The sequence below is a fragment of the Macaca thibetana genome, chromosome 12 (assembly GCF_024542745.1).
Source record: "Macaca thibetana thibetana isolate TM-01 chromosome 12, ASM2454274v1, whole genome shotgun sequence".
Classification (NCBI taxonomy): Eukaryota; Metazoa; Chordata; class Mammalia; order Primates; family Cercopithecidae; genus Macaca; species Macaca thibetana.
This window is the reverse complement of record NC_065589.1, coordinates 4,840,443-4,866,975: the sequence shown is the minus strand read 5'-3', so window position 1 is coordinate 4,866,975 and position 26,533 is coordinate 4,840,443. Positions and strand designations below refer to the sequence as shown.

Genomic DNA, 26,533 nt, shown 5'->3' with positions numbered 1-26,533 from the left:
GAACACAGGAAGCAGAGGTTGCAGTGAGCCAAAACTGCACCGCCGCACTTCAGGCTGGGTGACAGAGCAAGACTCCATCTCAAAAACAAAGAAATACTGAACAGTTGTCCTATTTTGGATCTTTTCATATGCAGGATAGTGATTACATCACTCTACAACCACTTTCCTCTAATTTCTCCTCATAAGCCTAATCAATTATATTTGCCTTACTTTCTACCATTCTGTTGAAGATTCTCCGAAAATTGGAGAAAGCACTAAAGATGGTAGGAAGATTCTCCTGAAGTTCCTATGATCTTTTGAAAATATGCGTTCATGAGTTCTATACTTACTTCCTTAAAGCAGCATGCACTTTTGGTTTGTTTTTAATTAGGGGTCTCCTATGCTTGATGTGTGGAGTAGGAAGGCAGGCGATCACCTGCAACAATTTTCATAGATTGAAAGTTAAACATGAAAAGCCCCCGGAGACCCCACCAACTAGATGCCAGAAAGTTCTGCAGTCATTGACTGTTAACTGCAATTCCAACTATACGGTCAGCCCTCCACATCCATGGGTTCCATATCCATGGATTCAACCAACACAGATTGAAATATAAAAAAAAAAAAAAAAAAAAAAACTATAAATTCCACAAAGTTCCAAAAAGCAAAACTTGAATTTGCCCTGCACGGAGTCCTGCACTGAATCCACGTGAATGAAGTGAGTTGTAGGCGTTGTATTGGGTGTTAAAAGGAATCTAGAGGTGATTTAAAGTGTACAGGAGGATTCATGTAGGTTTCTGCAGATACTGCACCATTTTACATCAGAGACTTGAGCATCCACAGATTTTGGTGTCTGAGGGGGTCCTGGAACCAATCTCCCACAGATACCAAAGGACGACTGGACATGATTCTGTCTTGCTTAGAGAAGGGAAAGCTAGCTAGAGGCCACCTCCCTGAAAGCTGACAAACCGCCTCTGAACACACCTGCAGCTTGCCTGGACTCTGAGAAAGCACTCGACTTTTGGGGGACTTAATTACAATATATCGGAGCCCAGAAGGCTCCAAGTGGCCCTTTCTGGTTTCTTAGTAAATAAAGAGAAAGTGAATAGCACGGTGACTCACTGAGTCTTAAACACTGCAGGTATTTCATGTACAGTCTCCTCCTGAGTCCTAGAAGAATTTCACTTTAGAAATGACTTTTCCCCCAGAGTTACAGTGTGATTCATTTTTCATTCATTGTACATTGAATTGTATTTCTGAGAAGAGTACTGATGGACAGAAAGTTCCTTCTGTCAGTTGACATGCTGCTTCCTTTCTGATGGGCTCTAACTTCAGCTTTTTGGTTTCATTCAGAATAGAGAAATTAACATATTTTACTGGCGGGTGTTTTCAGATTAAGAAACTCAAAGGGCAGCTGGAGGAGAGACAGAAGATTGGCAAACTAGACAATCTTCGATCTGAAGATGATGTCTTGGAAAACGGGACAGACATGCATGTAATGGACCTACAAAGTAAATGTCAACTCTTGTGTAGAAGTAAATGCTTTCATATGTGCTGCTTTAGTATACTTGTGCTGGCAGAGAAAACTGTCACAGCAAAGAATGCCCTCATTCCCTCTCATCCCCACAAAAGCCCTTGAAAATAGAAGCACAAGGATGGGTAGGTGGACAGAACAATGCTATTTCTCTCTGACCCTATGAAATAGAACAGGTGCCCAAAAATGTGCGCCAAGATACCACCACATGTTGTGCTGATGGAAACCACATTTACTTTGCTGGATACAGCCATCTTTTGATCTGTTGATTGTATGAAAAAAAGAAAAAAGAAAGGCTTTTTTAATGCCAATAAACTAGAAACAGTCTTAAGGGAGATAAAATTATGCCCAGTCTCTCTCCCCCCTTTTCCCTACCCCCCCACCATTTCTTTGTTTTCTTTACTCATAGGCAGGCACTCTCTTATCTGGGGTCTGCTGCCCCAAGCACAGGGGCGGAAGGCACTTTCCCAGCCTGGGTTCATGGGGAGAGAGTGCCTTCTACTCTCAGCTCTGGGAGGTTGTGGAGGCAGGGCCAGAACTAACAGATTTGCAAGATGATTACAAAGTAAGGGCTTGGTTCCCAGTAACTATTGTTTTAATATTTGAAAAGCCCAAGAGCTTAACAGATTTTCCTTCTCTTTCAACCTTTAGGGGATGCCAACAGACAGATCAGCGACCTCAAATTTAAACTTGCAAAATCTGAGCAAGAGATAACTGCATTAGAACAAAATGTACGTGTAAGCAACAACGGGCAGAACTGATGATTGACTGGAGTTTTACTTGCTAGAAATAGCCCTGAAAGGCTGAGGACCAAAAAAAGCCAAGATTTTTAGAACCAAAAAATGTCCTGAGAGGGATAAGTTAGGACAGCAAGTCTTTCCATCCGTTTCTTACAGAGAACAAGTAGGAAGGAAAGAATTCTTAGAATTTAAGTTGTTATAATAGATACTAATCCTTTATCAACAACAGTTAGTTGTAGAAAATAGCTAATGTGGCTTGGGAGTGTTTTAAAATTTTGTTCTTTAAAAATAATGTAGTTAATTGGCCGGGCGCAGTGGCTCACGCCTGTAATTCCAGCACTTTGGGAGGCTGAGATGGGTGGATCAATGAAGGTCAGGAGTTTGAGACCAGCCTGGCCAACCCCATCTCTACTAAAAATACAAAAATTAGCTGGGCATGGTGGCAGGCACCTGTAATCTCAGCTACTCAGGACGCTGAAGCAGGAGAATCGCTTGAACTGGGGTGTCTGAGGTTGCAGTAAGCTGAGATCACACCACTGCACTGCAGCCTGGGCAACAGAGCGAGCCTCTGTCTCAAAAATAAAATAAATAAATAAATAATTTAGCTAATTAACAAACCACATCATCTGGGACGTCCCTCTTGCCTGGGCTTTTAGCCTGTCTCTTGCAGCAAGGCCAGCTCTCCCTGGTGTCTAGACATAGGGCACTCCTGCCTCTAGCACACTGGGCCCTGGGGCAATTTTGTTCTAGCTAGAAAGAGAGGAAAAAAAACAGGGTATACTTGGCTGGAACTTTTTGGAATGTTTATAGAAACAAAAATGAGAACAGCTCATGTAGAGATGATGCGTGCTTTTGATTGCAGCAGAATGAAGGTGTCCGGCAGGCCTTCGCTGCTGCGGTCTCTCATCTCAGAATCTTGGCTGGGGAATGCCATGCCTAAGCCTCCTCCTTTCACTCCTCACCCTGTCCTTTCCTCCTCCCACCCCCACCACCCCAGGAGAGATTAGACTGGAGCTGAGGTCCTGATGGAACCCACCCCTTACCAGCACCATTCTGCCTGGACACACTGTTCTGTTTCCAACAGAGCAGCCCCACACAGTGGGAGAAGCAGGCAGCAAGGCGCCAGCACTGCGGAAACGACCCTGGTGGACGGGGTCAGAGGAAATGGGTCCCCATCGCGTCAACACGGGGTCGCCCAGAAATAAGAACTAATAATAGCTTGCTTGGCTCAAACCCACACCATAGTCCAAAATGTTATAAGTATTTACATGGTGTATTCTCCCATTTTATTAAATCACACCCTTTGATCTCAAAGTAAAGAAACTGAAGAAAGAAAACAGGCCTATCAATTTATACGTATGTTTTTTTTCTACCTTTTAGGTAATAAGGTTAGAAAGTCAAGTATCACGTTACAAATCAGCGGCTGAAAATGCAGAAAAAATAGAAGATGAACTTAAGGCGGAAAAACGGAAACTCCAAAGAGAGGTAAATTTCCTAGGCAATTTCTAGGAAGAGAATGGCTGCAAGTATTTCTCTAGTGGGAACAGTACAGGGAGGATTTACTACTGTGACATCTGCCCCTGGGCTGGTCATTGTCAGATCATCCCACACCACTCTGCAGTGCTGGCGTCTTAATAAAGGAAGGCATGACTCAGCCAGTTAGTGCTTAAGGCCAGACCCTTGTTGGCAACAACTAGTTGACCTGTCAGTTTTGAGCATCTCCTATAGGTCTTGTCCATAAACATCAAGGTAATGAGATAAAGGAGTAGCCAGGCCTCTTATGCTCCGCATATTTTTTGTGTCATGCAGAATGAGCCCAGGTAGAGGAGCCAGGAGCCCATGGGCCCGCTGTGGCCAAGAGCTGGGTGTGGCACCAGGGCCAGGCCACAGCTGCCTCAGGTCACCCTGTGGAAAGTGCCCTTGAGAAACTGAGCTGCTGTCACTCCACCTGCTGGTCACACTCCCAAATTACCATGCTTCCCAATTAAAACACATATTTTACCTTACTGAAGACACTTGGCAAAGTTGTTCGTTCAACAAATATTTACAGCATCCATTGCATGCCGAGCATGGGTTCAGGTGCTGGAGATGCAGCTGTGACCTTGACAGAAGTCTCTGCCTCCATAGAGCCTACGCTCTGGAAGAGGGAGGTCAATAAAAGTGACCACAGGCAGCAGAGGGGCTGGGGTGCGGAATGGCCCAGGCCAGGGCAGTTCTAGGTAGGTGGCCAAGGAAGACTTTCCTTCTTGTGGCATGTAAGAACAGGACTGAACAGCCCAGGGAGTGAGCCAGGCGGACCTGGGAGAAAGCCTTCCACGCAAAGGATCAGCACGTGCAGGGGAGCTGGGGGCAAGGCACTGCCTTTGTCAAGGAACAGTCAGAGCGGTGAGCAGGGGCTGAGGGGGTGGAGGGAGCAGTCAGAGCACCCCAGCCCATGAGGCAGGGCCGTGGAGGCCGTGGACAGGACTTGGGCTCCTCCTGTGAGTAAAGTGGGAGCTACTGCAGTTTTAAGCAAAGGAGGGGCTTATGTTGATTTATGTTTCAATAGGATCACTCAGGCTGGGCGCGATCGCTCACGCCTGTAATCCCAGCACTTTGGGAAGCCGAGGTGAGCAAATCACTTGAGCTCAGGAGTTCAAGACCAGCGTGGGCAACATAGTGAAACCCTGTCTCTACATAAAGTGCAAAAAAACAAATTAGCCGGGTGTGGTGGCCTGTGCCTGTAGTCTCAGCTACTTGGGAGGCTGAGGCAGGAGGATTCCTTGAGCCTGGGAGGTGAAGGCTGCTTTGATCCATGAGCGTGCCACTGCATTCCAGCCTGGGGTGACAGAGAGTGAGACCCTGTTTCAAAAAAAAAAAAAAAAAAAAAAAAAAAAGGAAAGAATCACTCCTTTTGTATTTAAACTATAGGAAAGGGACTATGGAGGAGAAACCAAAGATGTCATTTCTCTCCTCTTTATTTTGTTTATTTATTTATTGTTTTTTACATTTACTTTATTTTATTTTATTTTTGAGAGAGAGTCTGACTCTGTTGCCCAGGCTGTAGTGCAATGGCACCATCTCGGCTGACTGCAAACTCTGCCTCCCATCTCAGCCTCCCGAGTAGCTGGGATTACAGGCACCCACCATCATGCGTGGCTAATTTTTATATTTTTGTAGAGATAGGGGTTCTCCATGTTGGCCAGGCTGGCCATTTTTGTAGAGATAGGGTTTCTCCATGTTGGCCCCTGCCTTGGCCTCCCAAAGTGCTGGGATTACAGGCATGAGCCACCACGCCTGGCCTTCTCTCCTCTTTAAAAATCATTTTTCACCCACATGCCCCCCCATACCACCTCAGTTCTTAGCCCCTCACCAGCAAAGTGTGCAACCCCTTGAAAATGCTGTCAGAGCCTCGGGCCCTCCCCTTCTTGGAGCCTGACATGCACACCCTCACACATACATGTATATGTGTATATATGCATGTACATACACACATAAATACTTTTGACCTTCTTAAATCCCACTTATCAGATAATACAATTGTGTTGTTGTTTTTCATCACCCATGTTTGTTTGATGTAGCTACATATTGGCCATTTTATATGTCTTTCCGGCTAGTGTCTCAGACTGTACTAGAATCATTTTCCTCCTCCCTGAAGTACATACTGTAAAGGTTCTTTTAGAGCAGACTTCTTGGTGGTAAATTCCATTTTTGTTTATACCTGTTTTTGTTTCAGCCTTGTTCTTGGATGGTAGTACTGACCCTTTGCCCATTCTAGAAAATCATTTTCCTGAAGATCCTGGGAGTCGGTTCTTCACCCGCAGCTTAGCTTGTGCATCTGTCCACATGAGTGGGACCCAGTGGCGGCTCCTGTGCCCTTCCCACGCTCCAGATGTTCCTTCTGCTTCCCTGGTGCACCCCTCAATGTGCCACTCTTGCTGCAGCCCATATGTGTTGATGTAGACTGTTTCAGTTAGCATTGCCATTATGATTTATGGTTTTAACCCAGGAGTTATTTACTTTTTTTTTTTTTTTTTTTATACTTTAAGTTCTAGGGTACATGTGCACAACGTGCATGTTTGTTACATATGTATACGTGTGCCATGTTGGTGTGCTGCACCCATTAACTCATCATTTACATTAGGTATATCTCCTAATGCTATCCCGCCCCCCTCCCCCACAATAGGCCCTGGTGTGTGATGTTCCCCTTCCTGTGTCCAAATGATCTCATTGTTCAATTCCCACCTATGAGTGAGAAAATGCGGTGTTTGGTTTTCTGTTCTTGCGATAGTTTGCTGAGAATGATGGTTTCCAGCTGCATCCATGTTCCTACAAAGGACACGAACTCATCCTTTTTTATGGCTGCATAGTATTCCATGGTGTATATGTGCCACATTTTCTTAATCCAGTCTGTCACTGATGGACATTTGGGTTGATTCCAAGTCTTTGCTATTGTGAATAGTGCCGCAATAAACATACATGTGCATGTGTCTTTATAGCAGCATGATTTATAATCCTTTGGGTATATACCCAGTAATGGGATGGCTGGGTCAAATGGTATTTCTAGTTCTAGATCCTTGAGAAATCGCCCCACTGTTTTCCACAATGGTTGAACTAGTTTACAGTCCCACCAACAGTGTAAAAGCATTCCTATTTCTCCACATCCTCTCCAGCACCTGTTGTTTCCTGACTTTTTAATGATTGCCATTCTAACTGGTGTGGCATGGTACCTCATTGTGGTTTTGATTTTCATTTCTCTGATGGCAAGTGATGATGAGCGTTTTTTCATGTGTCTGTTGGCTGTATGAATGTCTTCTTTTGAGAAGTGTCTGTTCATATCCTTTGCCCACTTTTTGATGGGGTTGTTTGTTTCTTCCTTGTAAATTTGTGTGATTTCTTTGTAGGTTCTGGATATTAGCCCTTTGTCAGATGAGTAGATTGCAAAAATTTTCTCCCATTCTGTAGGTTGCCTGTTCACTCTGATGGTAGTTTCTTTGCTGTGCAGAAGCTCTTTAGTTTAATTAGATCCCATTTGTCAGTTTTGGCTTTTGTTGCCGTTGCTTTTGGTGTTTTAGATATGAAGTCCTTGCCCATGCCTATGTCCTGAATGGTATTACCTAGGTTTTCTTCTAGGGTTTTTATGGTTTCAGGTCTAACATTTAAGTCTCTAATCCATCTTGAATTAATTTGCGTATAAGGAGTAACGAAAGGATCCAGTTTCAGCTTTCTACTTATGGCTAGCCAATTTTCCCAGCACCATTTATTAAATAGGGAATCCTTTCCCCATTTCTTGTTTTGGTCAGGTTTGTCAAAGATCAGATGGCTGTAGATGTGTGGTATTATTTCTGAGGGCTCTGTTCTGTTCCATTGGTCTATATCTCTGTTTTGGTACCAGTACCATGCTGTTTTGGTTACTGTAGCCTTGTAGTATAGTTTGAAGTCAGGTAGCATGATGCCTCCAGCTTTGTTCTTTTGGCTTAGGATTGTCTTGGCAATGCAGCTTCTTTTTTGGTTCCATATTAATTTTAAAGGAGTTTTTTCCAATTCTGTGAAGAAAGTCATTGGTAGCTTGATGGGCATGGCATTGAATCTATAAATTACCTTGGGCAGTATGGCCATTTTCACGATATTGATTCTTCCTATCCATGAGCATGGTATGTTCTTCCATTTGTTTTGTGTCCTCTTTTATTTCACTGAGCAGTGGTTTGTAGTTCTCCTTGAAGAGGTCCTTTACATCCCTTGTAAGTTGGATTCCTAGGTATTTTATTCTCTTTGAAGCAATTGTGAATGGGAGTTCATTCATGATTTGGCTCTCTGTTTGTCTGTTACTGGTGTATAAGAATGCTTGTCATTTTTGCACATTGATTTTGTATCCTGAGACTGCTGAAGTTGCTTATCAGCTTAAGGAGATTTGGGGCTGAGATGATGGGCTTTTCTAAATATGCAATCATGTCATCTGCAAACAGACAATTTGACTCCCTCTTTTCCTAACTGAATACTCTTTATTTCTTTCTCTTGCCTGATTGCTGTAGTCAGAAATTCCAACACTATGTTGAATAGGAGTGGTGAGAGAGGGCATCCCTGTCTTGTGCCAGTTCTCAAAGGGAATGCTTCCAGTTTTTGCCCATTCAGTATGATATTGGCTGTGGGTTTGTCATAAATAGCTCTTATTATTTTGAGATACGTTCCATCAATACCGAATTTATTGAGATTTTTTAGCATGAAGGGCTGTCGAATTTTGTCAAAGGCCTTTTCTGCATCTATTGAGATAATCATGTGGTTTTTGTCTTTGGTTCTGTTTATTTGCTGGATTACGTTTATTGATTTGCATCTGTTGAACCAGCCTTGCATCCCAGGGATGAAGCCCACTTGATCATGGTGGATAAGCTTTTTGATGTGCTGCTGGATTCGGTTTGCCAGTATTTTATTGAGGATTTTTGCATCGATGTTCATCAGGGATATTGGTCTAAAATTCTCTTTTTTTGTTGTGTCTCTGCCAGGCTTTGGTATCAGGATGATGTTGGCCTCATAAAATGAGTTAGGGAGGATTCCCTCTTTTTCTGTTGATTGGAATAGTTTCCGAAGGAATGGTACCAGCTCCTCCTTGTACCTCTGGTAGAATTCAGCTGTGAATTCGCCTGGTCCTGGACTTTTTTTGGTTGGTAGGCTATTAATTATTGCCTCAATTTCAGAGCCTGCTATTGGTCTATTCAGGGATTCAACTTCTTCCTGGTTTAGTCTTGGAAGAGTGTAAGTGTCCAGGAAATTATCCATTTCTTCTAGGTTTTCTAGTTTATTTGCATAGAGGTGTTTATAGTATTCTCTGATGGTAGTTTGTATTTCTTTGGGGTCGTTGGGGATATCCCCTTTATTATTTTTTATTGCATCTATTTGATTCTTCTCTTTTCTTCTTTATTAGTCTTGCTAGCGATCTATCAGTTTTGTTGATCTTTTCAAAAAACCAGCTCCTGGATTCATTGATTTTTTGGGGAGGGTTTTTTGTGTCTCTATCTCCTTCAGTTCTGCTCTGATCTTAGTTATTTCTTGCCTTCTGCTAACTTTTGAATGTGTTTGCTCTTGCTTCTCTAGTTCTTTTAATTGTGATGTTAGGGTGTCAATTTTAGATCTTTCCTGCTTTCTCTTTCACTAAATGTGGGCATTTAGTGCTATAAATTTCCTCTACACGCTGCTTTAAATGTGCCCCAGAGATTCTGGTATGTTGTATCTTTGTTCTCATTGGTTTCAAAAAACATCTTTATTTCTGCCTTCATTTCGTTATGTACCCAGTAGTCATTCAGGAGCAAGTTGTTCAGTTTCAATGTAGTTGAGCAGTTTTGATTGAGTTTCTTAGTCCTGAGTTCTAGTTTGATTGCACTGTGGTCTGAGAGACAGTTTGTTCTAATTTATGTTCTTTGACATTTGCTGAGGAGTGCTTTACTTCCAACTATGTGGTCAATTTTGGAATAAGTGCAATGTGGTGCTGAGAAGAATGTATATTCTGTTGTTTTGGGGTGGAGAGTTCTGTAGATGTCTATTAGGTCCGCTTGGTGCAGAGTTTAGTTCAATTCCTGGATATCCTTGTTAACTTTCTGTCTCGTTGATCTGTCTAATGTTGACTGTGGGGTGTTAAAGTCTCCCATTATTATTGTATGGGAGTCTAAGTCTCTTTGTAAGTCTCTAAGGACTTGCTTTATGAATCTGGGTGCTCTTGTATTGGGTGCATATATATTTAGGATAGTTAGCTCTTCCTGATGAATTGATCCCTTTACCATTATGTAAAGGCCTTCTTTGTCTCTTTTGATCTTTGATGGTTTAAAGTCTGTTTTATCAGAGACTACGATTGCAACCCCTGTTTTTTTTTTGTTTTCCATCTGCTTAGTAGATCTTCCTCCATCCCTTTATTTTGAGCCTATGTGTGTCTCTGCATGTGAGATGGGTCTCCTGAATAAAGCACACTGATGGGTCCTGACTCTCTATCCAATTTGCCAGTCTGTGTCTTTTAATTGGACCATTTAGTCCATTTACATTTAAGGTTAATATTGTTATGTGTGAACTTGATCTTGTCATTATATTAGCTGGTTATTTTGCTCGTTAGTTGATGCAGTTTCTTCCTGGCATCGATGGTCTTTACATTTTGGCATTTTTTTGCAATGGCTGGGACCAGTTGTTCCTTTCCATGTTTAGTGCTTCCTTCAGGATCTCTTGTAGGGCAGGCCTGGTGGTGACAAAATCTCTAAGCATTTGCTTGTCTGTAAAAGATTTTATTTCTCCTTCACTTACGAAACTTAGTTTGGCTGGATATGAAATTCTGGGTTGAAAATTCTTTTCTTTAAGAATGTTGAATATTGGCCCCCACTCTCTTCTGGCTTATAGAGTTTCTGCCGAGAGATCTGCTGTTAGTCTGATGGGCTTCGCTTTGTGGGTAACCCGACCTTTCTCTCTGGCTGCCCTTAACATTTTTTCCTTCATTTCAACTTTGGTGAATCTGACAATTATGTGTCTTGGAGTTGCTCTTCTCGAGGAGTATCTTTGTGGTGTTCTCTGTATTTCCTGAACTTGAATGTTGGCCTGCCTTACTAGGTTGAGGAAGTTCTCCTGGATGATATCCTACAGAGTGTTTTCCAACTTGGTTCCATTTTCCCCGTCACTTTCAGGCACACCAATCAGACGTAGATTTGGTCTTTTCACATAATCCCATATTTCTTGGAGGCTTTGTTCATTTCTTTTTACTCTTTTTTTCTCTACACTTCTCTTCTCGCTTCATTTCATTCATTTGATCTTCAATCACTGATAGTCTTTCTTCCAGTTCATCGAGTCGGTTACTGAAGCTTGTGCATTTGTCACGTAGTTCTCATGTCATGGTTTTCATCTCTATCAGTTCATTTGTGGTCTTCTCTGCGGTGATTATTCTAGTTATCCATTCTTCCATTCTTTTTTCAAGGGTTTTAGTTTCTTTGCGCTGGGTACATAGTTCCTCTTTTAGCTCTGAGAAGTTTGATCGACTGAAGCCTTCTTCTCTCAGCTCGTCAAAGTCATTCTCCATCCAGCTTTGTTCTGTTGCTGGCGATGAGCTGCATTCCTTGGAGGGGGAGATGCGCTCTGATTTTTTGAATTTCCAGCTTTTCTGCACTGCTTTTTCCCCATCGTTATGGTTTTATCTGCCTTTGGTCTTTGATGATGGTGACATACTGATGGGGTTTTGGTGTGGGTGTCCTTTCCGTTTGTTAGTTTTCCTTCTAACAGTCAGGACCCTCAGCTGCAGGTCTGTTGGAGTTTGCTTGAGGTCCACTCCAGACCCTGTTTGCCTGGGTATCAGCAGTGGAGGCTGCAGAAGATAGAATATTGCTGAACAGCGAGTGTTGCTGTCTGATTCTTGCTCTGGCAGAAGCTTCGTCTCAGAGGTGTACCCAGCCATGTGAGGTGTGAGGTGTTGGTCTGCACCTAGTGGGGGAAGTCTCCCAGTTAGGCTACTCAGGGGTCAGGGACCCACTTGAGCAGGCAGTCTGTCTGTTCTCAGATCTCAGCCTCTGTGCTGGGAGAACCACTGCTCTCTTCATAGCCGATTTTCCAGGTGTTGTATGTCTCAGTTTCCCTCGGCTAGGAAAAGGAATTCCCTTCTGCCTTGTGCTTCCCAGGTGAGGCGATGCCTCGCCCTGCTTCAGCTCTCACTGGTCAGGCTGCACCCACTGACCAACATAGACTGTCTGACACGCCCCAGTGAGATGAACCTGGTACCGCAGTTGAAAATGCAGAAATCACCCATCTTCTGTGTCGCTCATGCTGGGAGCTGGAGGATGGAGCTGTTCCTATTTGGCCATCTTAGGCACCCCCCTCCTTTACTTTTTTAAAATGTAAAATTTTTTCATTTAACTTTTTTTTTTTTTCTTTTTTTTTTTTTTTTTTTTTGACACAGGGTCTCACTCTGTTGCCCAAGCTGGAGTGCAGTGGCACAATCTTGGCTCACTGCAACCTCCACCTCCCAGGTTCAAGCGATTCTCCTGCCTCAGCCTCCCAAGTAGCTGGGATTACAGGTGCCTGCCACCATGCCCAGCTAATTTTTATATTTTTAGTAGAGACAAGGTTTCACCATGTTGGCCAGGCTGGTCTTGAACTCCTGACCTCAGGTGATCCACCCGCCTTGGCCTCCCAAAGTGCTGGGATTACAGGTGTGAGCCACCAGGCCCTGACCATTTAACTTCCTAGCTTAATTTTGCTATAGTCAGAGAACATCGTTCCTGTTATATCTGGTCTTTGAAATTTGTCAATACTTGCTTAATGGCCGATACATGATTCGCTTTTGTAAATTAAATGTCTCAAATTTGCTTAGGAAGAATGTATAGTCTCTGATTTATGGACGCAAAATTCTGTATACGTCCACTGATCAAACTTGTGAAGTGTGTATTCAGATCTGATTTCTTTTGTCTGCTTAAGTTCTCAGTAGCTGATAGAGACTTGTCAAGCTCTTCCATAAAATCAGGGTGGATTTCTCTCATTCTCCCTATTTCTCCTATATATTTTGAGGCTATTGATACTAGGTGTTTAAAATTCTGATATCTTCTTGATGAGTTAAACTTTTTGTCATTTTGTAGTGACCCTTTTGGTCCCTGCTGCTGTTGACCTTGTCAGGTATTCACATGGCTGCATCAGCTTTCTTTTGGTTAATATTTGTCCACTTCTGATTTTTCCATCCCTTGGCTTCCAGTCTTCCCTGTGTTGTCATGCTTTAGATGATCTCTTTTAGATGCACATAGCTAGGTGGCGGTGGTTTTTAATTGAATCTGAAAACTGCGTATCTTTTTTTTTTTTTTTTTGAGATGGAGTCTCGCTCAGTTGCCCAGGCTGGAGTGCAGTGGCCTGATCTCAGCTCACTGCAAGCTCCACCTCCCAGGTTTACGCCATTCTCCTGCCTCAGCCTCCAGAGTAGCTGGGACTACCGGCGCTTGCCGCCTCGCCCGGCTCGTTTTTTTTGTATTTTTTAGTAGAGATGGGGTTTCACCGTGTTAGCCAGGATGGTCTCGATCTCCTGACCTCGTGATCTGCCCGTCTTAATAGAGCCTTTAGTCCATTGTTATTGGTATATTTGGACTTGTTTTCACCATCTGACTGCGGATAACCATTTGTCCTGTCTTTTGTGTGTCCTCTTTCTCTCTCCAAATATAAACTTTATATTCAATTTCTGTTCTTTTCAGTGATCACATATTGGGTATTCTTATTTAACTTAAAAAAAATTAAAGTTGAACACTATCTTTACTCCCCTCCTGTAAAATAGAAGGACTTTTGAACACCTTAGCTTCACTCTCCTGCCTGACATGCACACACTCACACATATGTGTATATGTGTGTGTATGTATATATGTACATCCACACATAAATACTTTTGACCTTCATAAATCCCTCTTCTCAGATAATACTATTGTTGTGTTGTTTTTGTTGTTTTATATCGCCCATGTTTTTTTGACATAACTACATATTGGCCATTTTATATGTCTGTCATATTAGTGTTTCAGACTGTACTAGAATCATTTTCCTCCTCCATGAAGTACTTACTGTAGAAATTCTTTTAGAGCAGACTTCTTGGTGGTGAATTCCCTGTTTTTGTTTATACATGTTTTTGTTTCATCCTTGTTCTTGGACAGTAGTGTTGAGGGACATGCAATTCTGCGTGGTGGTCATTTTCCTCAATGATTATAGCCATTATGCCACCATCTGCTGGCTTCCATTGAGCTGTTGAAAAAGCTGTTGTTTTAACGGTGGGTCCTTTGTAGGGGACTTTTTTTTTTTTCTTCTCTAGTTTCTTTCAGGTTCTTTGTCTTCGATTTTCTACGGTTTTACTGTTAGATGTGGTTTATTGGAATCTTTCTGCTTGAGATATATAGTGTTTCTTGGATCTATGAAGTCTTTTTAAAAATTTGTTTTGGAAAATATTCAACCATTAACTCTTTAAATAATTCCTCTTTTTTAGTCTCTCCCCTTTCCCCTCTGGAGCTCTAATCAGAGGATGTTAGAAATTCTCATTGTCTCCACATTTTTTAACCATCTCTCTTTCATATTTTCTATCTCCTTACCTCTCTCTGTTGTGTAATGCCTAAAGTTTTTGCAAAGATTATCCAGTTCACCTTTTTTTAAAAAAAGTATCTTCATTGTTGATAGTTTCTTGGTGCATGTTCATGTATGCCCTCTTTTTAAATTGTATTCTTATTCTTTAAATATTTCATACACAGCTGTTCTATTTTCTATATCTGACGATTGAAACATGCTCAGTCTTTGGGGGTCTAATTCTGTCATTTATTGCTTCTGTTGACTCTCACTCAAATGGTTTGTCACCTTAGTGTTTTGTGAGCTTATGCATGATTTTAATTTGTAGGAATACTCCAGGCTTAACTTGTGGAAACCTCCTGCAAAAAGGGCTTGCTTCTGCCTCTGCTGGTGAGATGGGGGCGGGACTTCTGTCCCAGGACCCAGACAACCTTCCTTGAGTGTTTTGGGTTGAAAGCAAAGCTGTAGACCCTGTTCTTGTGACCCCCCCCAAAACCATGTTCTCCCAGCTTAGGGCACCCCCACTCTGCCATGCTGCCTGTGGGGCCAGATGATGTCCTGCTAATGTGGCTTCTATAGCTTGTCTTCTGCCTGACTCTCAGGCTCCATGGCCCTGGCTCCCAGATGTGGCCGTCTTGGCCTCAGGCATTCCTGCCTTGGACTCTGGCTGCCAGGGCTATGGGGACCACCTCCTCCATGCAGTCCAGGCTCAGCTCTTGTTGTTTGTGTTTGTTTACCTCATGCCTCACTTACCTTTTGTGAAACCATCGGAATCCCCACTGGGCGTGGTGGCTCATGCCTGTAATCCCAGCACTTTGGGAGGTCAAGGTGGGTAGATCAGACCAGCCTGACCAACATGGTGAAACCCAATCTCTACTAAAAATACAAAAAATTAGCTGGGTGTGGTGGTGTGCACCTGTAGTCTCAGCTACTCGTGAGGCTGAGACAAGAGAATTGTTTGAACCCAGGAGACGGAGGTTGCAGTGAGCCAAGATCACACCATTGTACTCTGGCCTGGGCAACAGAGTGAGACTTTGTCTCAAAAAAAAAAAAGATCGGGGGGAGGCGTGGGGCGCTGAGCGTGGTGGCTCATGCCTGTAATCCCAGCACTTTGGGAGGCCAAGGTGGGCAGATCACAAGGTCAGGAGACTGAGACCAGCCTGGCCAACATGGTGAAACCCCACTCTACTAAAATACAAAAAATTAGCTGAACGTGGTGGTGCACACCTATAGTCCCAGGAGGCTGAGGCAGGGGAATCGCTTGAACCCGGGAGGCAGAGGTTGCAGTGAGCCAAAATTGGGCCACTGCCCTCCAGCCTGGTGACACAGCAAGACTCCATCTCAAAAAAAAGAAAAGAAAATCATCAGGATCCCCAGGAGTGTTCCCTCTCTGGAGTCCAGTTGTTTCAGAGGAAGGGCATCATGAGTGACCAGGGTCCAAGTTATTTTATTTTTCAGTAGGACTGGAATTTTGGTAACACAAAACCCTGTTATGTTTGGAGGAAACAAGTTCCTCAAAGCTCATTGCTTTTTCCTCTGTTCCCAGCTCCGCTCTGCATTGGATAAAACAGAAGAGCTCGAGGTGAGCAACGGCCACTTAGTGAAGCGTCTGGAAAAAATGAAAGCAAATCGGAGTGCACTGTTGTCCCAGCAGTAAATTCCAGCTCTGAACAGGCAACTGGTTGGTGACTGGAGAGCATTGTTTCATAGGCTTTTCTCTGTCCTGTCTGGGAGCGCTGCTTCTTCCCCTGCCTTCTGAGAGAAGACGACCGTGGCAAGCTTAGCACTTAGGGGCTCCCGTGCCATGGCTCACCCGAGGAAGCCCCAGCAGCCACCAGGTGCCTCTGTGTGCAGACCCCTGGCCCTGGCTGGGGCCGACGCTCAGAACCTGCAGATACTTCATAAGCACATGGGGGCCTCGAGGGAGCTCTGTGTCTGACCGCACAGCAGCCTCTGAATGCCACTGGAAATGGTGATCAAAGTAAAGATTCAGTTGGGACTTGAGTTTTTTTTTTTTCATGTGTCTTGCTGAAGATTAAGGGGAAATGTTACAGTGTTGGGACTTCCTTTCATGGCAGAATCTACAATTTGAGCGACTTCAGTAGTATCTCTTAGTCTACGCTTTTCATACACAAAAACACTGTGGAACCACAAGCCATTACCAAGCAAAACTCTTTCACTGGAAACAAGGGGGCAGTCTAGTAGTAAAAGTGACCTTAAGAAGACTCTTTACAGGCAACAAATTAAGATTTTCTAAGGGATTTTTGCATCAGTTCAGTCATAGGAATACTTTTTTCCAGGGTAATTAGGCAAAGCTTCACTGAAAATGACAGCTTTTCATTTGCATTATTTAATCCTTATATTTGGAATTGAAGTTGTTAACTTCTTTTAAAGAATGTACTATTAGAAAAATTAAAAGTGAAATGTTGAGAGACTTCAGCAATGTGGTTTTAATTTTTTTCCACTGAGAAAGAAGATCTTTAATTTCATATTAACGGTTCTGTATATTTTGGGTCTTTTTTTATTTTTTAAGAATATCAAATCGATTCATTTTTCTTTCCCTATTTTTTAAAAAAAGGTGTTTTCACAGAATGAGTGCACTTAAAAAGTGAAGTGAAGAAGGAGGTAACAGTAGAGATGATGGCGATATCATCAAGGACAAAAGTAAAAACGTTTAGCTACCTGCTGATTTTTAGTGACTGTTCATATATGTTGTATTTCAAATATGGCTGGTGAAGCCAGCCAGCTTTTCCGGACATTATCAAGTGGAAACCACATCAGTATCATCCAAAACCATATCTAGTCTTAACGCACGGAGAATGCTGGAGTGAGGGTTGTGAGTTCAGGGTGTATAATTAAGAAAACACTCCCAGAGTAATGCTAGGAGTCACCAGCGTCCATCCCCCAGAACTGTATGGATCCAGGATATACACAGCTGCGTTCCATTAAGAAAGAGATGCAATCTCTATTAAAATACACAGATTTTTGTATCTCCTTGTGCAGAGGATATTTGCCACTGCCCATTGGGAGGCAGACAAGTTATAGGAGGCTGGGGGCCAACACTGGCAAGTAGGAAACCAAGGGTAAGGACAGGTAAGCAAAACGTGCTGGCAGGTGGGCACCACTGGGAGACCCACACTGCACACCCAGGCGCTGTATGAACAGGAAGGAGGAAGGAAGCTGGACAAAGCCCCTCAGGGACCCTGTCCTGACCATGCTGGGCCCACCAGCAAAGGGGAGATGTTCAGTTCATTGTCCCATCCTTCAGGTTTCTTCCACAACATCTGAATACAAGTTTAACCGGGAAAATGTCTATGTCACTCACGAATAACACCAGTAGCAAACACTCACACAGCACGCAGACATGCTCGGCAGCATGCTGACGCTTTTAGGTATTTTTCACTCGTAATTTTCACATATTTCCACTCATTTCATTTGCACAGAAATTCTATGAGGTAGATGCTGTTATTAAATCCACATTACAGATGAGGGAACCAGGGTCCAGGAAGGTGAACTGGCCAGAAGTCCCCCAGCTGGTAAGTACAGGGCTGCAAGGCATTGATTCCCAGGTGTCTCACTGCCCTGAGAAGATGGCGTTTTCCCTATCAGTGGCTCTGAGGAAGTCAAGCCTTCAGTCTCTACCTTTCCCACCAATTCTTTTGGAAACAGCAAACCAATGTTACGCACACTTCCTAATCCAGAGGAAGCTAGAACACGATTTTTAAATTTATTTAGTAGAATAAAATTTTTTTTTTTGCAGATGTAGCTAATGGAAATTGTTGCTGGCTTTTTTCATCCTTGCAACCTAGCATTTCTCAGCCTCAGGACGACGGTCGTCTGGAGCTGGGTCGTTCTTGGTGGCTGGGGTGGCTGTCCCCTGCACCGTGGGCTTTTCCCAACACCCAGGAGGCGGAGGTTGCAGTGAGCCAAGATCACGCCATTGCACTCCAGCCAGTGACAGAGCAAGACTCTGTCTCAAAAAAAAAAAAAAGAAAAAAAAATGATTTTTTGGTATTCTATTTAATTTTATGAAATAGTAACACAGATCAAGTATTTATGATGAAAACTTTGCCTGAATTGAAATATGCTGTAAATATAAAATATATACTGACTTGAAAATTTGCTATTAAAAAAAAGAACATAAAATATCTTATTAACAATTTTTAAATGTGTATTACATAGCAAAACGATAATTTAGATATATTGGGTTAAATACAGTGTATTGTTAAAATGAATTTCATCTGTTTATTTTTTTAAATATAGGTATTAGAAAATTTAAAATTACATATATGGCTCATATTATGTTTCTATTGGACAGTGCTGCTCTAGACATTCAAATGGCCAGGACTTTTTCATCCTCAGGTGTTAGCTTAAATGTCACTCTGTGAAGCCTTTCTTAACCAGACAGCTGAAGCAGCAAATTCCCCAAACGTACACACTCTTGACCACACGTACCTTAGCTCGCTCTCTATCCCACTAGCTGCTTTCAACTTTTTTCATAGTACCTTTCATTATCCAAAATCCAGCCTGGGCAACGGAGTGAGACTGCCTCAATAAAATACAATAAAATTCCAATCTTTCAACAATTCCTGTCCCCTTTCTTGATGTGTTTTTCTCACCTTAGCGCTGTCTAACATACAATAAATTTTTCTTTACTGCCTCTCGTCCCCTGCTGGAACGGAAGCTCCATGGTCGATGGTAGGGAACTGAGTGTGGAACTCAGGGAATAGAACCAGGTTGGAGATGTAGATTAGGAGTCGCCAGCAAAGATGCAACTTTCAAATCTTGAGACTAGACTTTCTTAGGGGGAGGGTGTAACTAAGTAGAGGGCACAGAAAGCACCTAGAACAATCTAAAAGGGATTAGAGGAGGAGAGGCCAGGAAAGGGGACTGAGGATGATGGCAAAGGGTTACATATTAAGAGATGCAAAAGGCAATAGAGAGTGTAAAAATACAAAACCAGTGCAGCTTACAAAGCCAAGGTTTCTGACATAAACTGAACTCAGTGCCTCCCTCCCACCTGCCCCCACAAGCATGCTCCTCTTCCCCAGATCCTCAGTAATACAAGTGCACCTTCATTCACGCCACCAGCCTGGTCAGAAGCCTCAGTGTTCTGTTGGCCCTTTCCTCTCCCTCATCGCCCCTCCACTCTCTGTCCTTTTCCCATTACCATCGCCAATGCCCCTGGACCAGGCCATCATCATTAGCAACCCGTCCTCCCTGGTCTTCCCAGTTTCAATCTTGTTCACACTTCCAACCCATGAAACTCACTTGTAAAAAACCTGATTATGTCACTACCCCCTCTCCAACTATAATCATTTTTGTTCTTTGCAATAACTCATTGAAGTGGGTACTCTTATACCTCCATTTTATAAAAGAGGAGACTAAAAAAATTAGCTGGGCAGGTGGCACACACTACTTGGGAGGCTGAGGCAGGAGGATGGTTTGAGCCCAGGGGTTAGAGGTTACAGCAAGCAATGATTACCACAGCACTCCAGACTGGACAGAGAAAGACCCTGTCTCAAAAAAAAAAAAAAAAAAAAAGATGAAGAAAGAAAAGAAAATAAATAAAGGGGGCACAATGGAGGGTCCTACATTAATATTATTTTGGCCCTGGTTGTAACCACTCTACTGCACTGTGGCGTCAGGAGCCGTGTCTGTCTTGCTCAGCACCATGGCTCAGTGCTTACAACACTACCTGGTACACGATGCTCAGGAGGAGATAGCTGATGGTTTGTCTTCGTTGTCGTGACTACTAATATTACTGTCAGTCATGTGTTTCCCAACATGTTTTATCATGAACCACGAATTTCTAGGAATGTTAGGAGGGGTTCTAAGTAAATAGCTCTATAAACAAATAGCCTTTGGTAACAGTTAAACAGGTGATGAGTTTACTCGTTGAGAAGCATCTGTCATTGGGATTCCTTAACAGGGAGACAGATTAGATAACATTTCACAAACTTTGAACATGGAACCCGTTTCTTCACAGAGCCTTCTGGGATCAGGGCTCTGCAGAACACATTAGGAAATGCACTTCTAGCCTCAAGGTCAGGCACAAGCATATACACTCCTAGCCTGAGTCCCTACTCCCAAGCCTGCCTCCAGGTGCACCCCCGCTATCCTTCCCCACAATGTTGTTTACAGTCCAGGGAGCAAAATTCTATTCTCCTCTCACTACAGAAAGCCCTGGAAGTTGCAGATGGCATGTGAGGCACATGTCTGCTTAAGAGGACAAACCCAGGAGGGTCTTCAGCTGTTCTTTAGGTGTGGCCACTATGTTTCAAGACGACAAGCAAAACTATAGCTTCATTCACTGAACTACTCATGCCTTACCCTCTTCATCAAGATTTCTTTGTTCCACCATTTTTCCTACTTTCAGAGCCCTATGTTCTCCACTCTCAGGAGCTGGTTTATCCAAATATATGAAGGTAGAAGCAGAAGGGTTGATTCACAAACTTTCATAAATGAGAATAATATAATCATTATGTTATTGATTTGGTTGGTCATAGCCTTCAGCATGTTTTTGACCAAACTTATTAATATGTTTATGGGGGCTGGGGACAGGGTGAAGAACAGGAAGAGTTTTGATGGTCTACTACTGCTGAAGCCCAGCCTTACTTATCAATATAGATGGGAAACTATAGATCCCGAAAAGATTTCATAAAGACAAAGTAGACAGAAATAGAAGGGTAGTTCTGCAATATTGTTAAAAATACTATCTCAAACAGTTAACATCACATTTGGTAGAAAAACAGCAAATTGACACATTTACATTTAAATCTGGAAGAAAAAAAGATGCCTTGAAGCCCTTAAGTTTAGCACTACTGTAAAGTTTCAGACAGCACAGCAAAACACAAAATAGTAATAAGATATAATATTGGAAAACTGGCAACATAAGTATTGTTTGTAGTCAATTGCAAAACTACTGATGATGTAATGAGAATTCCTTAAAATACTAGGATATGTGATTAATGTTCAGAAATCAATAGCTTTCCTATGTATCAAAACTTACCAGTTAGATTTAGAAATCTATCTAACTAAAGATTAGTTCATTAGGAGCTCATAATCGCAAACAAAAACCATACAAAAGGCCAGGCACAGTGGCTCACGCCTGTAATCCCAGCACTTTGGGAGGCCAAGGCGGGTGGATCACGAGGTCAGGAGATCGAGACCATCCTGACTAACATGGTGAAACCCCATCTCTATTAAAAATACAACGAATTAGCTGGGCATGGTGGCTGGCACCTGTAGTCCCAGCTACTTGGGAGGCTGAACCTGGGAGGCAGAGCTTGCAGTGAGCCGAGATTGCGCCACTGCACTCCAGCCTGGGGGACAGAGTGAGACGGGGAAAAAAAAAAAAAAAAAAAAAAAAACTCACCCAAAAAAAGCCTCCCCGACAAACGGAAGCAATAATAATAATCCTAAGAAATAGAAGAACCTACATTAGGAAATTTATACATTCTGCTGAGATACAAGACAAAAAAAATGGAGAAAGATGTATGGTAAGAATAAATATCATAAACATAAAACTTTCATATTTAGCACATTTCTTATCTATTATTTTTTATTTTATTTTATTTATTTATTTATTTTTATTTTTTGAGATGAGTCTCGCTATGTTGCCCAGGCTGGAGTGCAGTGGTGCAATCTTGGCTCACTGCAAGCTCTACCTCCCAGGTTCATGCCATTCTCCTGCCTCAGCCTCCTGAGTAGCTGGGACTACAGGCGCCCGCCACCACACCTGGCTAATTTTTTGTATTTTTAGTAGAGAAGGGGTTTCACCATGTTAGCCAGGTTGGTCTCGATCTCTTGACCTTGTGATCCGCCTGCCTCGGCCTCCCAAAGTGCTGGGATTACAGGCATGAGCCACTGCGCCCCACCAGATTTAATACATTTCTTATGAGAACCCCTTTGAGATTTTGGGGGAGGTAATCTCACAAAATTATTGGGGTTTTTTTTCTTTCTTTTTTATAAGAAAAGAAAGATCTCACACTCGCTCAGGCTGGAGTGCAGTGGCGTGTACTGCAGTACACGGAGCTCACTGCAGCCTCAAACTCCTGGCCTCAAGCAACCCTCCTGTCTCATCCAAAAGTGCTGGGATTACAGGCATGAGCCACCATGCCCCGCAAACAACAAAATTATTCTAATATTCACCTGGAAGTTTAAAAAAAAAAAATTGCAACCAGACTAGATGACTTTGATAAAACAACAGTTGAGGGGGCCTCTGCCAGGTATTTTCAGTGTTACAAAGGTGCAAGGATAGACAGGTCCCTGCAATGGGGCGACCCCGCCTTGGTCAAAAGGGCCCAGCTGCTCTGCTCTGCGTTATTTTCTGCACTCCCTGAGGATTCCCAGGGTGTGGCTTCCATGCTATTGAGACTGCTCCACAAACACAGCGCCCTTTTCTGCATCCTGTCTGTTCCACACATTTTAGCCCCAGTAAGTTGTGTGGTATCAGTTAGACTGTACGTTCTTCAAGAACTGCCGTAAGCTTTTCATTCCATGGCCTGCCTGATGCAGAGCAAGACCTCAGTAGGTGTTTGCGGAATAAGAAATTCTAACGGCTCCTGAATAGAGAGGTTAAAAACGTCTAAAGGCATCACAGTCCATGTGGGAGAGCAGCTCCATGGTTTCTCTCTATAGATAGCTCCTCGAAAACGCCCACAGTGAGGCTCTGTGAGAAACAGGATTAGAGGAGATTTCTATTTTCTTTTTCACCCTTTTCTGCATTGTCTACATTAAACACATGTGACTTTAATAACGTTAAAATATTTCAAAGTGATAAGGAAAAAATTAAGTGTAAAAAATCAAATCATAAAAGGCACAAATCAAAGTTATTGCGTGACTGGGCATGGTGACTCACGTCTGTAATCCCAGCACTTTGGGAGGCCAAAGCAGGCAGATCACTTGAGGTTAGGAGTTCGAGACCAGCCTGGCCAACATGGCAAAACCCCATCTCTAAAAAGGATAGCTGGGTGTGACGGTGCAAGCCTGTAAGCCCAGCTACTCGAAAGGCTGAGGCAGGAGAATGGCTTGAACCTAGGAGACGGAGGTTGCAGTGAGCCGAGATCGTGCCACTGCACTCCAGTCTGGGTGACAGAGTAAGACCATGTCTCAAAAACAAACAAAAACTTTGTTTGAATATGATTATTCTGAACTTGAGCTGGAGTAAGAATCTCTAATATCACTGAAAATAAAGACAAAGAGACTGATGGATTTAATAAAAATGTAAAATTTCACATCAAAACAATATAATCCCCAAATCAATTACTGAAGTCCAAACGTGGTAGAAAAGTGCTCCCTGGCAGAAAAGGCAGAACCACTAGCTCCACACACAGACACAGGAAACTCGGACCAAGAGGAGCAAGGGTCCCATGCCATAGGGCCAATGGGGAGTATCTGGAGACAGTGTCAACAAAACTCAAAGTGGGCCAGGCGTGGTGGCTCAAGCCAGTAATCCCAGCACTTTGGGAGGCCGAAGCGGGTGGATCACTTGAGGTCAGGAGTTCGAGACCAGCCTGACCAACATGGTGGAACCCCATCTCTATTAAAAATACAAAAATTAGCTGAGTGTGGTGGCAGGCACCTGTAATCCCAGCTACTGGGAGGCTAAGGCAGGAGAATCGCTTGAACTTGGGAGGCGGAGGTTGCATTGATCTGAGATTGTGCCACTGCACTCCAGCCTGGGCAACAGAACAAGGCTGTCTCAAAAAACAAAACTAAACACCTCAAAGAGCCTAGAGGAAGGCAAAACAAGGACACTGGATCCCACAGTTACACAAAAACAGCTGAGGTCACTTAAGCGGGAATGTTTCTTCCCCTTGCAGTAGCAGGAGGCTTGGTGTGTCCCATGCAAACAGCCCATTTGCCCTTCAACCGCCTCCCTGCCAACACGCGGCAGCCCCTCCTGCCACCTGCTCCGTGGCTTGCCTGTAAGCACAGCATCACTGTCCAGCACAGCTTACCTTTTCTGTAGCCTGGTGACACATGTGATATCTGTGCTCAGCCCGTCCACTCATAACACAACATCTCATCTCTCTTCCCCGAATCCCAATAATCCTCCCTAAGGGGCATGAGCACTGCCTTCGATGGTTTAAAAGGTTGACATATGAAAGATTTGACTCATTCTGTGTTGTACCCACTCACAGGGTGGAGAAGAGACCAACAGTGAAATAAGCGTTTGGCAAATGTCTGTTCAGCAGAGGAATTTCTCAAAATTCTAACAGTGCTGGAGCAGTCAAAGGAGAAACGCCAAGGGCCTAGAGTAGAATGTGGTTTCCAGCTGTCTTGACATCAGGGTTGCTGGCCCACGGACACACTTCCAGAGCCACCCCTTCCAGGGTCACCATGGCCCAGTCCTGCTCTAGATGCCATCTGCCCAACAGCCCAGGGGAGAGTGTCCAGCCTCCTAATGTGAGCCTCAGTCTGAACCCCTTTCTATAACAGAGGCCAGACCTCATAATCTCATCAGCAGCTCTGGCCTGCTGCTGCCGTGGCTGCCCTCTCCAGCCACTGGTGTTAATTTCAAATGATATAGGCACTTCCAAATGAAATCCATGTAAAAGGATAGGCCATATCACTTTAAAAGACACTTCAAAGCATTTTCGGTAACGGCAGGATTTGCAATAAGTGTATTACATCATCTCAAGATCCATGCTCACGGTCCACTGTCCACCCCTGCACCCTCAGCCCCTGGCCCCTGGCAGGCCAAGAGCAATCTGCAGAATGAATGAATGAATGAATGAATGAATGAATGAATGAATGAAGTGCATTTCAGAGGCTGCAGCCTCATTTGAGGGGACAACTTGGGGGTAGGTGCAGTTTCAGAGCCCCTCCTCTATCTGCCACCTATCCAAAGTCCCCCATGGCTCAACAATCAAGTGCATGTTTAGACTAATAAGCAAATGAAGTCATCTGCAGCACTATCCTGTCCCCACCCCTTCAGGACTGTATCATTTTGTACAGGTTTAAATTCCCTATCAGGGATGACACCAGGCACAAAATATGGGGGGGGATGCAAAAACTCAGTAATCTAATATTTTAATGCAGTCTTTTAAAAAATCGAAATTAATGCAAAAAATCCATAATAAAATATTCAAATCTAATTTAATTTTATTTATTTTGAGATGGAGTCTCGCTCTGTCGTCATCCAGGCTGGAGTGCAACGGGGTGATCTCAGCTCACTGCAACCTCCACCTCCTGGGTTCAAGCGACTCTCCTGCCTCAGCCTCCTGAGTAGCTGGGATCACAGGCGTCCACCACCACGCCCGGGTAATTTTTGTATTTTTAGTAGAGACGGGGTTTCGCCATGTTGGCCAGGCTGGTTTTGAACTCCTGACTTCAGGTGATCCGCCTGCCTTGGCCTCCTAAACTGCTGGGATTACCGGCGTGAGCCACCGCACCCGGCCTGGAATATTCAAATTTTAAATAAAGACAGGACCAGTAACAATGTACCCTGTGGAGCCATTTTAAGAGTCTGATGTGAAAGGAAAAAATAGGACTGAATTTTTTTCATTACTCTTGACCTTTTTTAGAGACTGCATTAAAATATTATTTATCTTGATTGCTGCGATTTGGGCAGCCTCTAAACTCCTGTGCCCGTGACAAATGCCTCACTGGCCTCATCCTAGCCGCGGCCCGACCCTGCTAAGGGCATTTCCAGAAGATGGGCAGAGGACAAGCCAAACACCAGGAGGGACCATGCGGCCTGGGAAACAGTTCGGCAAGGAGGCCGGGCCCCGTCCCACCACGGAGGGCGGAGGATTCGGCCTGCACCAGACCCAAACGAGGGGCAGTCCGGCCTCTGCTGGCAGAAGCAGCGCTTTCAAGTATTTTCATATGGTGGCTTTGCAGAGCTGCGCGGTCCAGAAGGGGGTTTCAGGCTGCAAAGCGGGAAAGTCCTGAGGGCGCTCTGCGCTCCAAGCCAGACGCCCACAATCTCTTCTACGTCATGCAATATTCAAGTACGCGGCCTCCTTCCCGCGCTTTCGCGCCCACAGGCTGGGCCAATCACAGTGCCGCGCTTTTCATACTGACCAACAGGCGGTGGGCGGGCCGCCGGTGACCGTTACCCGGCAGGCGCCGCGGCTGCTCTGGTGACGCCACTGGCTCGGAGGCGGTTGCAGAGAGCGGGACGCTGGCCCTTGGAGGGGGCAGCGGCGGTAGCTATCTAGCGGCTCCGAGGTGCGACGGACAGAGACGCGGGGCGGCAGGTCGGGCGGCGAGGCCGGCGAGGGCGAGGCCATGGGCTTGAGCGGTTGGGGATGGC

The 26,533-nt window shown here is 43.9% G+C and overlaps 2 protein-coding genes across 8 annotated transcripts in view; both read left to right on the top strand.

Moving 5' to 3' along the window:
* LRRFIP1 (LRR binding FLII interacting protein 1) overlaps positions 1–16,704 on the top strand; it is a 168,891-nt gene extending 152,187 nt beyond the window's left edge. For all 7 annotated transcript variants that reach the window (XM_050751645.1, XM_050751642.1, XM_050751641.1 and 4 more), the window contains 4 exons: positions 1,370–1,487; positions 2,162–2,241; positions 3,631–3,735; positions 15,812–16,704. In XM_050751645.1, coding sequence (XP_050607602.1) covers positions 1,370–1,487; positions 2,162–2,241; positions 3,631–3,735; positions 15,812–15,922 — 414 coding nt within the window. In that variant the 3' untranslated portion in view covers positions 15,923–16,704. The remainder of the gene's footprint in view (positions 1–1,369; positions 1,488–2,161; positions 2,242–3,630; positions 3,736–15,811) is intronic.
* RAMP1 (receptor activity modifying protein 1) overlaps positions 4,652–26,533 on the top strand; it is a 139,144-nt gene continuing 117,262 nt past the window's right edge. The window contains exon 1 of the mRNA XM_050751684.1: positions 4,652–4,655. The gene's annotated coding sequence lies outside the window, so the exon portion shown is untranslated. The remainder of the gene's footprint in view (positions 4,656–26,533) is intronic.